The sequence below is a fragment of the Macaca fascicularis genome, chromosome X, assembly GCF_037993035.2.
Source record: "Macaca fascicularis isolate 582-1 chromosome X, T2T-MFA8v1.1".
NCBI lineage: Eukaryota > Metazoa > Chordata > Mammalia > Primates > Cercopithecidae > Macaca > Macaca fascicularis.
The window spans coordinates 103,831,086-103,846,037 of record NC_088395.1 but is presented as its reverse complement, the minus strand read 5'-3'; the positions used below and the strand labels follow the sequence as shown (position 1 = coordinate 103,846,037).

Below are 14,952 nucleotides of genomic sequence, written 5' to 3'. Positions count from 1 at the left end.
ATTGTTTTTGAACAGGTTTTGATTTTATCCAAAAAATTTAAAATACTAATATTTAACTATATGTAGAAAGATGGTAGGAACTTGAGAAGCAGTTTTAAAGATACTCTTATCGTAGCATAAAAGGGAAGAGAGCATTCTGATAATTCAGATTTAAAATTCAAAAAAAAGAATAAAAGATAAGAAAATAATGAATGGCAAGGCTTTGTACTTGTCCCCATGACAGAAGGCAGGAAAAGCAAAACTGAAGACATTGTTTGGGGAAGAGAAGAAAAGTACATCTTGGAAATGGGGCTGGAATTGTTGTTTTTTCCTTCCTTTCCAAAGAAGTAGAGCAGCTTTACATCTAACAGAGTATGTACTTTGTCTTGTGGTTAGTTAGCCAGTGTTTATGAGCAACATAATTTATTTTTCATGTGTGCTATTATATAAAATCCATTTGCCTGTCCCCACACACACTTCTCCCTGTCTCTTGCTTTAGCAGTACAATGTTCTATATCTGGCATCTAGCTCATAAGCTCCTCAAGGACTGGAGATGTACGTTTTACTTCTCTTTATCCCCGCGAAGCATCCAGCACAAGGTTCCACAGAGAGTAAAGGCTCAATAAATGTGGCCAACTTGCTGCACAAGTACTCACTAAAAAGTCGTTAAATGTGTATAAATAATTCTTGTATTCTCTAAAATTATCACAGAGCTTTATTTTAGTATCAACTGCTACTTTATAAACTTCCTTCCATGGACATGAGCTCTCCTTGTTAAGGCTGTGCAATGCCTTCACTAGGAAGGCTTCAATTGACAGGAAAATCAGTTTGTAAGATGACTGGTCAAACTTAGTCACGGTAGCCATGTTTTTGGAACAACAGTCTCATACAGGGTCAAAATCTCCTTCGAACAGAGCTTTTATAGAATAAAAAAGCCTTTGTTTTCAGACTTACTAATTATATTCACTAAATGCCATTCATGTTGTCAACCTTCCCCTACTGTGAGAATTACAAAATCAGACATAAGATTATACTCAGAAAACGACTACAGCAATTCACAGAATACTAAGCCAGCTGGGTTCATTTAAATCCTCTGTGGAAACAGTCTTCACAGTGAACTAAGTAAGACCTACAGCTAGTTCCATAAATCATCATTTTTTGTCTGCTCTGGTGCTGAAAATGTTTATTGCTGCTCCTGATATATGGGGTATTCATCAAGAACCAAAAAAAAATGTATTTTTGTAAACTAGAGAATTATTCGTCTCTGCCAGTTATACTATTCAACTGTTAACTGTATCTATTATTGTTTAGTCACAATGACTTCAACAAGTATAGTGGTGATACAACATTAATTTGATTACTTTTTTTGTATTACTGTATAAGGATAATTTTTTTTAAATGAAAGAAAATACAGATGCATTAATTTTCTTATTTCTTGAAAATGTATCTGTATTTAATGGGTCAAAAACTAAGCCATAGGTGAGTTCTCTACAGAAAACAAATTATACCCTTCATTACAGTTCTATACACAAATATATATGGTTGACTTTTTAACACTTATTATTGGAAGAAGATAAGGAATATAATTTGGCAACTCTTAGCTTGCATTTTTCAATGCTCTTTACAAGTCTGTCAACTGATGTATACCAAGGAACATTTAACTCAATCCTGTTTCTCTCTGATTATCCAATTATGAAAATCACCCCCACCCTTCTCACTCTTTCATTCTCTCTCTCTCATTCTGTGTCTCAATCTCTCTGTCTCTGTGTAGCTCCCTGTCTCTCTTACTCAACACCCATATGCACACACACCCTTTTTGGCTTGATCTGGCTCTTATTTTATTTTCCTTGGTCCTTCCCCTAATACAAAACTTTCAAAAATTGAAATCTCTTCCATATCAAAAGGGTCATGTGTTTGCATAAGGGTGTATAATAACGAGACATTACTAGGACTCAAGGCAAGTATGTCCTATATATACACATATATACACCTCACAGTAAGTTATGTAGATATCTAGGAGGCAGACATAACTGTAACATATAAGTTAAAATCAGAGATAGCAGTATAGGCTTCACAATATTAATAATCACAGGTAAAGGCAGGTTGTGTGTGTGTGTGTGTGTGTGTGTGTGTCTGTAATAGGCGACAGAAAATTTTAACATACATAAGAATAATAGAAAAAAAACCCATGAGTCTCCAAAGTAATGACAAGGAGCACTAATCAAGTCTGCATCAGACAAATTACATTTACAAACTATTGTTCTCTAGAGAATTTAATAAACTGAAAATTTTGGAGTATAATCAAGTTTTCACACAACCTATAGTATTGTAAATGTGATGATTTTGTCTAAACAGATGTAATCAAATTCTGAGAAAACAAACAAGTCTTCCATTTAAAGTACTAATTTTCAGCAATGAATGTAAATTAATGAATATTTCAACTTAGAGAAAAAAATCTTTAAATAAGCTCAAGGGACCTCTATATTTTAACAGGCAAGGAGGAGAATAAAGGTGTGAGTTAGTTTCTTTTACTAAGAGCTCAAGTTTTCAAAAAGATATTTTGAGACACATAAGCTTTTATAACTATAGCAATTTTTAACAGTACATCTATAAACTTTGTTAATTCCTATGCCTGACATGATCATATATTTTTCCCTTTGCTATAATTAGCTTACCACAAAGTTAGTGTTTTCTCTCATTTCAATTTCTTAATGTAGGCTACAGAGAACAAGAAAGATATAATGTATCTCCACATTAATATAAATCTAGAAGATGTATGACCATTTGGAAAAATTGAGGCTATCATTTTAGAAGATGGCACCTCATAAGACAGAGACACATATTACCTTCATTAAGTTTTCTTTGTACTTAAGTAGTCAATCTGTATGTGCACCACTATACTATATAGACAGATAAGGAGACCAGGTAGCTGACATGTTAGAAGTGGGAAAATGCACTGACTTGCTAATTGAAGAACAATCTTCAAAGCACATAGTAGTGTATTCATAGGATTACAAAATCAAGGAGCCACGATAATCTGTTTCCAATTCTTAGAGGGCTGCATTTTAAAGAAGATAAACTCAAAAGGAGTGGCCTGTGTTTGGTTCAGATTTTAAATGGCAATGAAGGGCACTAGAGGTGAGGGCTTTGAACTGGATTTCTGAGCTGGTATCCAAGGATCTTGATTTAGTGGAGAATCAGATGACTGAAGCAGTCTTCTACTATTACCATTTGCCTACGTGCACAAGTTCATATGCACAGATCAATGGCATGTGCATTAGAATACATAATGAATAACATACACCAATTAAAAGACCTTATGGAGAATTCTTTCCTCTAAAAAATTTAGTGTTCTATACGTTTAAATACTTCTAGACTTACTAACTTAAGTAGTATTAATGCTTGTCTTTTAAAAATTACATATTTTGGGCCGGGCGTAGTGGCTCACGCCTGTATTCCCAGCACTTTGGGAGGTCAAGGTGGGTGGATTGCCTGAGCTCCGGAGTTTGAGACCAGCCTGGGCAACATGGTGAAACCCCGTTTCTACTAAAATACAAAAAATTAGCCAAGCTTGGGGGCGAGGGCCTGTAGTCCCAGCTACTCAGGAGGCTGAGGCAGGAGAATTGCTTGAACCTGGGAGGCGGAGGTTGCAGTGAGCCAAGATTGTGCCACTGCACTCTAGCCTGAGCAAGAGACCGAGACTCCATCTCCAAAAAAAAAAAAAAAAAAAAAGACATATTTTGGTGTATTAATTTACATGAAAAAGTGTAGGAAACAAAAACCCATGACACAATTATAAAAACTGAATCCAGAATGTCACCACTGACATAGTATCACAACAGTGTAACATTCATCTTTAAGCACAAGAAACTATTCAGTGGTCCTCAATAATGAGAGCCCAGTAAGCACAGTACAATAAAACACAATGGACTTAAATAAAGGTCAACCATCACATAAGCTGAACAAAGGAAACTATTTAAAATTAAGAATGATATTCTGTTCTTGTGTCACTCTATGGTGCTTAGTTATTTCAGAGGTCTAAACTATAGTGAATATTCTTGCTTCAATGTAATATAATGAGGCACAGACAAACCCTTAAATTGAAATGTTTGTATCCACTGGTCATGAATTATGAACAAATGGTACAGCATGTCACTATATTATATGATGACATTTTAAAATGCAAAGTACCAAGAATATGTTCCTTTGCATTTGGCGTAGCATAGAATCTTATATCACTGATTAGCAACCAGTGACTTGGAGAGATCACCAAATGCAAACTCTTTCCCGCAAATATCCCCACAGAGGAAAGTTTAAAGGACCCCCAAGGAGAAAAAGAAAAGTTTGGAAGTAGGGCCTAACATTTCATCCCACTCCATACATGATCAAGAGTCTAACCTTCCTGGCCGGGCGCGGTGGCTCACGCCTGTAATCCCAGCACTTTGGGAGGCTGAGGCGGGCGGATCACAAGGTCAGGAGATCGAGACCACGATGATACCCTGTCTCTACTAAAAATACAAAAAATTAGCCGGGCGCGGTGGCGGACGCCTGTAGTCCCAGCTACTCAGGAGGCTGAGGCAGGAGAATGGCATGAACCCGGGAGGCAGAGCTTGCAGTGAGCCGAGATCCGGCCACTGCACTCCAGCCTGGGCGACAGAGCAAGACTCCATCTCAAAAAAAAAAAAAAAAAAAAAAGAGTCTAATCTTCCCTTTCACAGAATTTTTTTCAAGACAAATTATAACCCACAAAGTCATTTTCTTCTCAGCAAATTATCAATCACATCTCCCTCAAATTCAATTAATGCTAAATATTGTCTGATAGGAAAAAGTATATTTCAGTGAAGCAAAAGAGTCAATGAAAATTCTAAAAATAGCATGATCCACTGAAATCATTTGTTTGAGTCCCAGGAAAAGTTGGATCCTAACTCTGCCTTCATCACTGAGTGATCTTGGTTAAAGCCATCTCTCTGGAGAGCAGATCCTCATTTGTAAAATATTGAGAACAGCAGTCAACCTTGCCTACACAAAACTAATATACTCTGACAGTCTATACAAAACCAAGGGATAGCTCCATAATTATTCAAATTATTAGATGCCATTTTATTATAAATATATAGGCTCTGCTGCTTGGATACATTAAAATCTATTACAAGATGAGAAACTTCCTAATAATAGGCCTACAGTTACACCAAATTGAATTAAAATAAAAATGATAGATTCTAAGTTTCATGCCAGAGAGCCAAGAAAACTCACATGAGGTTTTCCCCATTTTCAGAACACTATAAGTGCCAGAGTTGGTTCTATAATGCTTCCTTGGAATGAGTCAACTATAACTAAACATTGTTACAATGCAATAAGAGGCAGGGTGCCACACAATTTTGTAAATAGAAAACCTTTATGTAAGCCCCAACTTGGACCTTTACTAGCTTTTGAATCTTGGACAAATTACATAACCTCACTGGGCTTTAGTTTTCTAATTTGCAAAATGGGGTTAATAACACTTAACTTCCCTGAATCACAAGGAAAACACCTTATAAACTATAAAAATACAGGCAACCAAATGCATGGACTGTTGACCAGGATTTACTGATTGTTGCTAAGTTCCCTTTCCATACATCCAATAGTGGTTATTTTCTAAAATATCTTTGGTTTTAAATTAAGAGTCCCATATTTATTTAATAACCCATATTTAATAATGAGTTGCTGATTTACATTTACAGCAAACAACACATTTTTATGTCTTTACAAATAAAACATAAAAAATCTTACAGTTACATATTCAACAGTTTTGCTGGCAAAAATATGCCCTTTATATCTGTGAGGAACAAAATGTTCTCACTTAAAAAACAAGTTAACACATGTTGAGTATTAATAACAAATCCTCTATTTAATCAAATTGTCTGACTTTCAATCTGTAGTAATATATTGAGAGCTTCACATGTAATAGACACTGGAGATATAATGCAGAATAAAATATACATCCAAATTTGATGAGTTCTGAGTCTTGTGAAGGACAAAGGGGAAGAAAACAGCAAATTAAATGCCAAGTGAAGACATGGTGAAAAGGTGGCCATATGGTAAACCAAGGAGAGAGACCTCACCAGAAACCAACCCTGCTGGCATCTTGATCTTAGGCTTTCAGTCTCCATAACTGTGAAAAAATAAATTTCTCCTCTTTAAGCCACTCAGCCTATGGTTTCTGTTATGTCAGTCCAAGCTGAACAATACACTGACTAAAGTATTTTCCTTTTCCAAGCATCAGTTTTCTCACTTGTGGACTGAAGAGGTTAGACTAGATGTATTCATCTGCTGACATTCTGAGTTTATATGGACACAATCCACATTATTTTAGCTAGAAATGATTAGACACTGTGAAACTTTGTGTGTACTTACGTATGACTTTTTCCTAAGGTCTTTTGTAGATTTTTTTTTGTGTGTAGATTACAGATTTCCAAATTTTACTGCCATAGACAGCAGTCGCTTTTCTTTACAAAGCATATTTTCTGGGGTAATTTTCTATTTCACAATAAAGTTGAACCTATTTTACTTTCCTTCTTACAACTTCTGTGGGGAAGATGGATGGAGATGGATGTTTCCTTTGTATAGTTGGTATGATACTCTGTCACTAATACCATGTAATGGTCTCTAGATGAGGCTTTACACGTCATAGATACTCTAGATCATGGGTGTCCAATCTTTTGGCTTCCCTGGGCCACATTAGAAGAAGGAGAACTGTCTTGGGCTACATATAATATATACTATCACTAATGATAGCTGATGATCTAAAACAAACATCACAAAAAAATCTCATGTTTTAAGAAAGTTTATGAATTTGTGGGAGGATCATGGCAGACAGAGGAGGCAGGACTAGATTGCAGCTCCGACTCGGATGGACAGAGAAGCGTGAGGAGGCTTGCATCGTGAATTTTAGCTCCAGAACGACTGCAGGGATAAACCAGGAATCCCAAGAGGACCCACAGACTCTCTGAAGGAAGGGGACTGCTGCTGCAGGACCCAAATACTGTGAGTGCCCAAACTGCGGAAGTGGGAAAGGGAGATCCTCAGCCACCGAACACACACCCCTACTGGGGAAACTGAAGGTCTAGTTTGAGGGAGAAGTTTCCAGCCTCACCTAGAGCTGAGTCAATTTAGAGAGCCAAGCAAAATATAGGGGTAGAGGAAGCAGCGGGAAAGGCCCTGGGAGTTCACTGGGTCCCCAAGCAGGCTATTCCTGCCTGGCACCATAGGGACCCTTCCAGAGGGTGACCAGAGGCACAGGGGAAAAAGCCACAAGGAGAAGAAAGTCTCCAGCTGAACTTTGTAACAACTTGAAGTGGTCAAGAAGCCTCCTGGCCAGAACTCAGTGGAGGGCATGAATCCGCTGTGTAGACTCTACAGGCAGTGGAAGAACTAAAGCCCTTTTCTTTCACAGCTCGGAGGTGGGTAGCCTGGGGCAAGTTCTCAGTCCTGTTTGCCCACTGCCTGGAAACAGACTCGGTGCTGTTAGTGGGGGCATGGTGGGAGTGAGGCCAGCCCTTTGGATTGCATGGGAGCTGGGTGAGGCCTGTGACTGCCGGCTTTCCCTCACTTCCCTGACAACCTGCCTGACTCAGCAGAGGCAGCCATAATCCATGTAGGTACACAACTCCATTGACCTGGGAATCTCACACCCATTCCCTACAGCAGCCACAACAAGACCCACCCAAGAAGAGTCTGAGGTCAGACACGTCTAAACCTACCCCACCTGATGGCCCTTCCCTACCCACGCTGGTAGCTGAAGACAAAGGGGACATACTCTTGGGAGTTCTAGGGCCCTGCCCACCGCCAGTTCCTCTCCATACTACCACAGCTGATGCTGTATGGAAATCACCACCTCCCGGCAGGAGGCCAACCAGCACAAAAATAGAACATTAAACCACCAAAGCTAAGAACCCTCACAGAGTCCATTTCACCCCGCTGCCACCTCCACCGGAACAGGTGCTGGTATCTACAGCTGAGAGACCCGCAGATGATTCACATCACAGGACTTTATGCAGATAACCCCCAGTATCACCCCAGAGCCAGGTAGACTTGTTGGGTGCCTAGACCCAAAAGAGAGACAACCATCACTGCAGTTTGGCTCTCAGGAAGCCACATTCACAGGAAAAGGGGGAGAGTACCACATCAAGAGAACATCCCATGGGACAAAAGAATCTGAACAACAGCTTTCAGCCCTAGACATTCCCTCTGACAGAGCCTACCCAAATGAGAAGGAACCAGAAAACCAACTCTGGTAATATGACAAAATAAGGCTCCTTAACACCCCCCAAAAATCACACTAGCTCACCAGCAATGGATCCAAACCAAGAAGAAATCCCTGATTTACCTGAAAAAGAATTCAGGATATTGGTTATTAAGCTAATCAGGGAGACACCAGAGAAAGGTGAAGCCCAATGCAAGGAAATAAAAAAAAAAAAAAGACACAAGTAGTAAAGGGAGAAATATTCAAGAAATATTCAATCTCAAATTGAGATTCAGAGAAGCTAAGTGACTTAATCATGAAAAATTGGCTAGTAATTGGCAAAGTGTAAGTTAAAACGTAGGTTCTAAGCCCACGATATTCTCCCCTTTTGTAAGGTTATGGATTCTTTTTTTTTTTTTTTTTTTTTTTTTTGAGACGGAGTCTTGCTCTGTAGCCCGGGCTGGAGTGCAGTGGCCGGATCTCAGCTCACTGCAAGCTCCGCCTCCCGGGTTTACGCCATTCTCCTGCCTCAGCCTCCGGAGTAGCTGGGACTACAGGCGCCCGCCACCTCGCCCGGCTAGTTTTTTGTATTTTTAGTAGAGACGGAGTTTCACGGTGTTAGCCAGGATGGTCTCGATCTCCTGACCTCGTGATCCGCCCGTCTCGGCCTCCCAAAGTGCTGGGATTACAGGCTTGAGCCACCGCGCCCGGCCGGTTATGGATTCTTAATCCTACCTATTCTTCAAGATTCTTCTTTTTCAATTTACCAGCAGTGCCCAGTCACCAAAGATTCCTTCCTCCCCTGAACTCCTGCTAATATCAGTGGCCATTTATTTTTACCCTCACTGACAGTGTACCTTGTGACATTACATAATATTCCGTATGCGTATTTCCTGGCTACTCAACTGTACCATAAACTTCTTGAGGTTTCTGTGTATCTTCTCTATTGTTTGTAGACCTCTGATGAATAGATCATCTGTTTTATTTTGTATTTGTTTATAGCTGCCTGATATTCCTTTACCTGCTCCTAACATTTGGTATATCCCTATCTTTGGTAATAGCACCCTTTAGGGCATAACCAATCTTCCATGGCAGGTAGTTTTGGTAGCACTGTCAATCAAGGTTTTTTGCTCTCCCTTGAACAAGGGGTGTTCTTATAATCCACACCAGGCTCATTAGGCTCTCTTCATAATTTGAATTTGAATCAAACATAGGCAAAGGAGAAGGAAAATGGTTGGAGTTGATATATCACAAAGGCAACATCCTAAAAAGACTTTTCATTCAATCCTGCTACCTGAATTCTCAAAGCTGCCACAGTTGCTGTTCTTTTAAAGGCCAAGTAATTTAGTCTTTCCTCAGTTTCTGGCTGAGTTACTTCATATCTTTCCAGCAAGTTTCACTTTTTGCTTGAATCAGGCAGAGTCACGTTCCGATACTTACAAACAAAGATACTTATTTGATAAACCCCAAAGCTTCGTATAGAGGGAATGCTAAGTATTTTTAAATGTTTTGTCCTTATGCAGATTATATATGCTATTTCATACTGAAAAAAAAAAAAAAAAGGCAAACAAATGGCCTTGAGGTGTAGCATTTCTATTGGTTAGAATTTTAATAACCAACAGGCTAAGCTAACATTGGGAGCTCATCTTCATTGAAATGATTTTTATTATAGTTCAGCACACTGGTTTGGTGACTCACAAAGTGATAATTCACTGCTGCAAATTAACAAAGCATTTTGTGGTGAGGGTAGTAATTACAATAATGATACCCTTTAGTGTTGATATTTTGGTTAACCCATCTGTTTTCCTTTTCTTCCCAAATACCATAACAGCCAATTGTGACCATCTGAAATTTTTATATTACCTTACTACAAGATACATCTGATAAGTTTAACCACATTCCTCCTTTTTACCTAGTTGAATATTTTAACATACTCTATAGCTTCTTGTTAAAAGCACTGGATTAGTTTTAAAATCACTGAGAAATTATCATTAGAAAAATTTAGGATAGTAAATGGTATCATTTTTAAAGCATAATCAGTGTTCTATGAGGGAAATTCCCCCTGCTATTTTCTTTAAGAAGGCAATCACTAAGAAAAATCAACCAAGAAATCCTTCATAATACAACTGAAATTAAACAGCAATTCTAGCTAATTACACATCAGTAGTTACTTAATTCTATTTCAAACAGAATACAGACCTAAGCTAACTATTTCTATGTGCTTCAGAAAATTTCTGTCATTTTAGACATTTACATTTACTCACAATCCTTTGTATTCCAGGACTATCCTTTGAGTCCTAGACATTATGGGAATATCATGCATGTATATGATATTTCTCTTTCTAAATGACAAGTGTTTTCCTAGAAAATTTCCCAGAAGATAAAAATCTTACTGAAAAGTTGGGGGTGGAGTGGGGGACAGATTTTAAAACCTTCACTTCTTTCACTTTTGGAACACCTATTGCTACATGATAGTATTTCCCACAAGATTATTTTTTATTTTATTTGAAGTTGGCAAAAATCTTTGTGCTGAATCCTTTGAGCATACCTCTAGTGATAGATGTCAGATCAGTGCTGTGTAGAAGAACTTTTATTTGACAGGTAGATGACAGAAAGAAGCCTCTCTCCAAAATACAAGATGTAACTGTAAAATCCTTCAGTGAGATTAACGTAATCTTTTGTTCCTATGTATAAATGACTTACTCATTCTTGCTTCAAAGAAATTAGTTCATGTAATTAATTTGAATAGTGTGAAATTAAGACACTTATAAGGTACATATTTCTTCAAATTAGAATGGTTTAAAATATTTTTATATGAATTAAATGCAAAATAGGTATCTAATACAAATTTCTAATGATATTTTAACTTATACTCTTTTTATAATTGTCAAGCAAGAAGACTTTTAGATTTACTCACCGTGCATATAGCATATACTCTAAGCAAGTAGCACCATGGTAAAGAGATGACTCTATTAACATTGGGTATATGGTATACAATACAATGTTAACGTCCTAAATACTTTATTTTATCCTATAAATCTGGCATGATTTAGTACAGTTTATTACAAGCATTGCCTTATTCCCTCTGGCATTATGAAATGATTTTACATGTCCCCAAATATCACAAGAAGATGAGGGTAAAATGTTTTCTTCACAAAATCCAGCATTTCCAGATAATTTTCCCTATTTTCCTTCCTTGTTCTCTTTCCTTACAGCCCTCAAAAATATATCAGGAATAAACAGATATTCACAATTCTATTGTACATCCTATTACTATCTGTAAGTGTTATTCTTTATGTCTATTTGGGTTAGAACTCCCAAGATCAAATCATTTTTGATACCTATCAAAGTGCTAGTCCATGTATATGTAATGAACATCAATTTAATGCATGTATAGAAAAGAAAGTCATATCCATTGCTAGATTTGGGATTCTCATTATAATATACTTCAAGAACTAACCAAAGTTCTGCAATGTTTTCAGATGTGAGAGAAAAAAAGTGAAAGAATGGTGAGATGTCAAAGATAGATTGCTTGTTTTCAGATTTATTTTCGTCTCTAGCTTTCTTACAGGCCTTCACCTCAGAGTCTTTTCAGGCTTCTATAACAGACAGATCTTTTCCTTGAATAAGGTGGTTTGCTCTAGCCTAAAAATGGACATGTACAAGCACTTTTGGGCTTCTCTGTATCTTTGTTTGCTTTTCATAAGTCTCAAAAATGTTATTATTAAATGATCCAATCAAAACAAGTTGATTATTATTCAATTTTCTTTTTTACCTCTTGAATGCACTAGATACCAGTGTACAATACTACTTGACATTGAAGAGTATCATTATCTTAGAGTAGAATAAGCAAACTATATTCAAAAATAAATTTCTGGCTATTTACCTCATTAAATTTAGCTTGTTAGATACTTTTTAGAAAGACATAAGTAATAATGTAAATGAAATACGATACTGCATCTATTTTATTTTATTTTATATTTTATTTTGTGAGACATAGTCTTGCTCTGTTGCCTAGGTTGGAGTACAGTGGCGTGATCTCGGCTCACTGCAACCCCTGCCTCCGGTGTTAAAGCGATTCTCCTGCCTCAGCCTCCGGAGTAGCTGGGATTACAGGTACCCGTCATCTCCCCTCACTAATTTTTGTATTTTTAGTAGAGATGGGGTTTCACCATGTTGGCCAAGCTGGTCTCGAACTCCTGACCTCAGGTTATCCGCCTGCCTCGGCCTCTCAAAGTGCTGGGATTACAGGTGTGAGCCACCGCACCTGGCCAATACTGCATCTACTTTATAAAAGTGGGGATTTTTTGTCTATAAACTTCAGTAAAATGTAATCAGCAAATGTTAAGTACTGTATTCAAAAGAATTTTCAAGTCTTTTAGATTTTACTAAGATTTTTAAAAATTATTTGTTTGAATTGAGATATAATTCGCATCCCAGAAAATTCGTCCTTTTTAAGCATACAATTTTGTGGTTTATGCATGATTGCTATTTGCAGTATCACCTTTCATAGACAGGAAGATTATTGTTGTAAATTAGCATTATAAAATGTCATCTTACCTTACAAAGGAAGTTGATCTTAAAACCCAAAGACTGGGCATTTCTTGAGCCTGAGTTCATGTAGTTTCCAACAAGAAGAACTAATTCTAAAAGTCTGTTAAAGCTTTCACTTTTCTTCAGTTCTTCACAGGCAAGAGTTACTGCTATGATGCTTGGTTTGATGTTGTTTACGTGTTCTTCAAATGTGAGTTTGAACAGGATACTACTGAGACGAGGCTGTAACATTTTCACGGAGCTCATCTGTAAGATAAGAAATACTCTATGAGAATATACATTTAATGCCTCTTATTTTATCTCTTTAGTGGGGATAATTTCATAGTCAACACTGTAACATCTCTGCATAAAGTGAATTTGCTCTGGGATTTTAAAAATATTTTTTGCTTTAAACATTCCAAAGAAATATTTTATCAAAGTTTAAAAAGCAGTTGGCTATACAGGTTTTTTAAAACTAAATCATCCTTATGGCATTAATAAAATATTATAGAAGCTGAACAGTTGCTATATGTTAATTGCATAATCATTAGCCATCAATAGCATTCAAACTGCCAACATCTGTCCCTGAGGTGAACTAGGAAAATTTATAAACATGAAATTGAGTTGAGTGAATAGTTGGGCCACAGATAAAAGATGTACATGATGACAGAAAATATAAGTGGAACATTTCCTAAGAAATTACCTATTACTATGCTGTTTGAAATCAGAAGACTAGCTCTGATTGAGCATTTAATAATTTTTAAACTTATGATTTCTATTCATAAAATACATTATTTATATACACTCTAAAGAATTCCTAAAGAATTTCACCTACTTGACAGATGCTGATGTTAAGTAATTAGATGATAGTAAAATCACATGAACTTACTTTTCAAGTACATTATGCATGAATTCTATATTGTTTTCTTCAATACAGTTCAACTTTGGTTTTAATTACTTGTTTCATAGCATTGGTGCACATTAAATATTCCAGTTGGTATAGTTACTATGATAATAATTGTTTTTAGTTTTTAATTTCCTATAGCTCCAAGTTACTCAACTAGTTTTCCTTCACAAAATGAATGCTGGGAGGGGAGATGGGAGAGAGGTAGACACACATGAACACACACAGACACATACATGCACACAGTGAAATTATTAATATTCCTAATTATATTTGTTTTTGTATGTATAGCCTACTTCCTTAAATACAAATGCCAAGTACAGATTAGACACCAAGACGTCTTCAAATAACATGAAGAGAATTTGACCACATAAACAAAAGTTTTTAAACCACAAAGTACCTTTCAAAAGCAGGAGATGAGCTGTTGGGCAGACCATATCTACTCTAATACAGAATCAAGACACCGTCCATTATTTTTCTTCTTCAAACTCGCCCGTTAACCATGAACATCTGCCTCTCCAAATATGAACGCTGCCTTCTACTAATCCTCCTATATGTTTTCATGCTTTTCACAGGCAGATATACAAAAGTATGATGGAATATCTACCTGTTACTATATTTTTGTAGGTCTCATCACTTATGACTTTTTTTTAATCTGGTCAAGGTATTATTATACAAATTATCCTGCTATTTCTTCAGTACTCACATGGCAAGTATAAAACACACCATCTATTCACAAAAAGCTTACAATATAGTCTGAAACTCAACATAAAACCTTGAAAACTATTGCTGGTGAAAAAGCCAGCACATGATTTTAGGTAGGTAAAAAGAAATTAAGTTCTGGAGGTGTTCACTGGAAGAAGAAAAAACTAAACTCTTAGGATTACAGTGTTTAATGAAGACGTCACAGTAGAGGAAATACACATGAAAAAATATATGTATAGGTGTGTGCATGCATATGTAAATTTAAGCACACATAGAACTGACACTAAAAGGAAAAAGTGGCCGGGCATGGTGGCTGAGGCCTCTAAACCCAACACTTCGGGAGGCAGAGGCAGGAGGATCACTTGAGGTTAGGAGTTTGAGACCAGCCTGGCCAACATGGTGAAGCCCTGTCTCTACTAAAAATACAAAAATTAGCATGGTGGTGGTGGCACAGTGCCTGTAATCCCAGCTACCCAGGAGGCTGAGGCAGGAGAATTGTTTGAGCCTGGTAGGTGGAGGTTGCAGTGAGCCAAGATTGTGCCACTGCACTCCAGCCTGGGCAACAGAGTGAGAGAGAGAGAAAGAGAGAAAGAGAGAAAGAGAGCAAGAG

General features: G+C 37.2%; 1 protein-coding gene across 5 annotated transcripts in view; it reads right to left on the bottom strand.

Annotated features, from left to right (window-relative positions):
• DIAPH2 (diaphanous related formin 2) overlaps positions 1–14,952 on the bottom strand; it is a 919,127-nt gene that overhangs the window by 481,523 nt on the left and 422,652 nt on the right. For all 5 annotated transcript variants that reach the window (XM_065538079.1, XM_065538080.1, XM_065538081.1 and 2 more), the window contains one exon: positions 12,761–13,000. In XM_065538079.1, the coding sequence (XP_065394151.1) occupies positions 12,761–13,000 (240 nt within the window). The remainder of the gene's footprint in view (positions 1–12,760; positions 13,001–14,952) is intronic.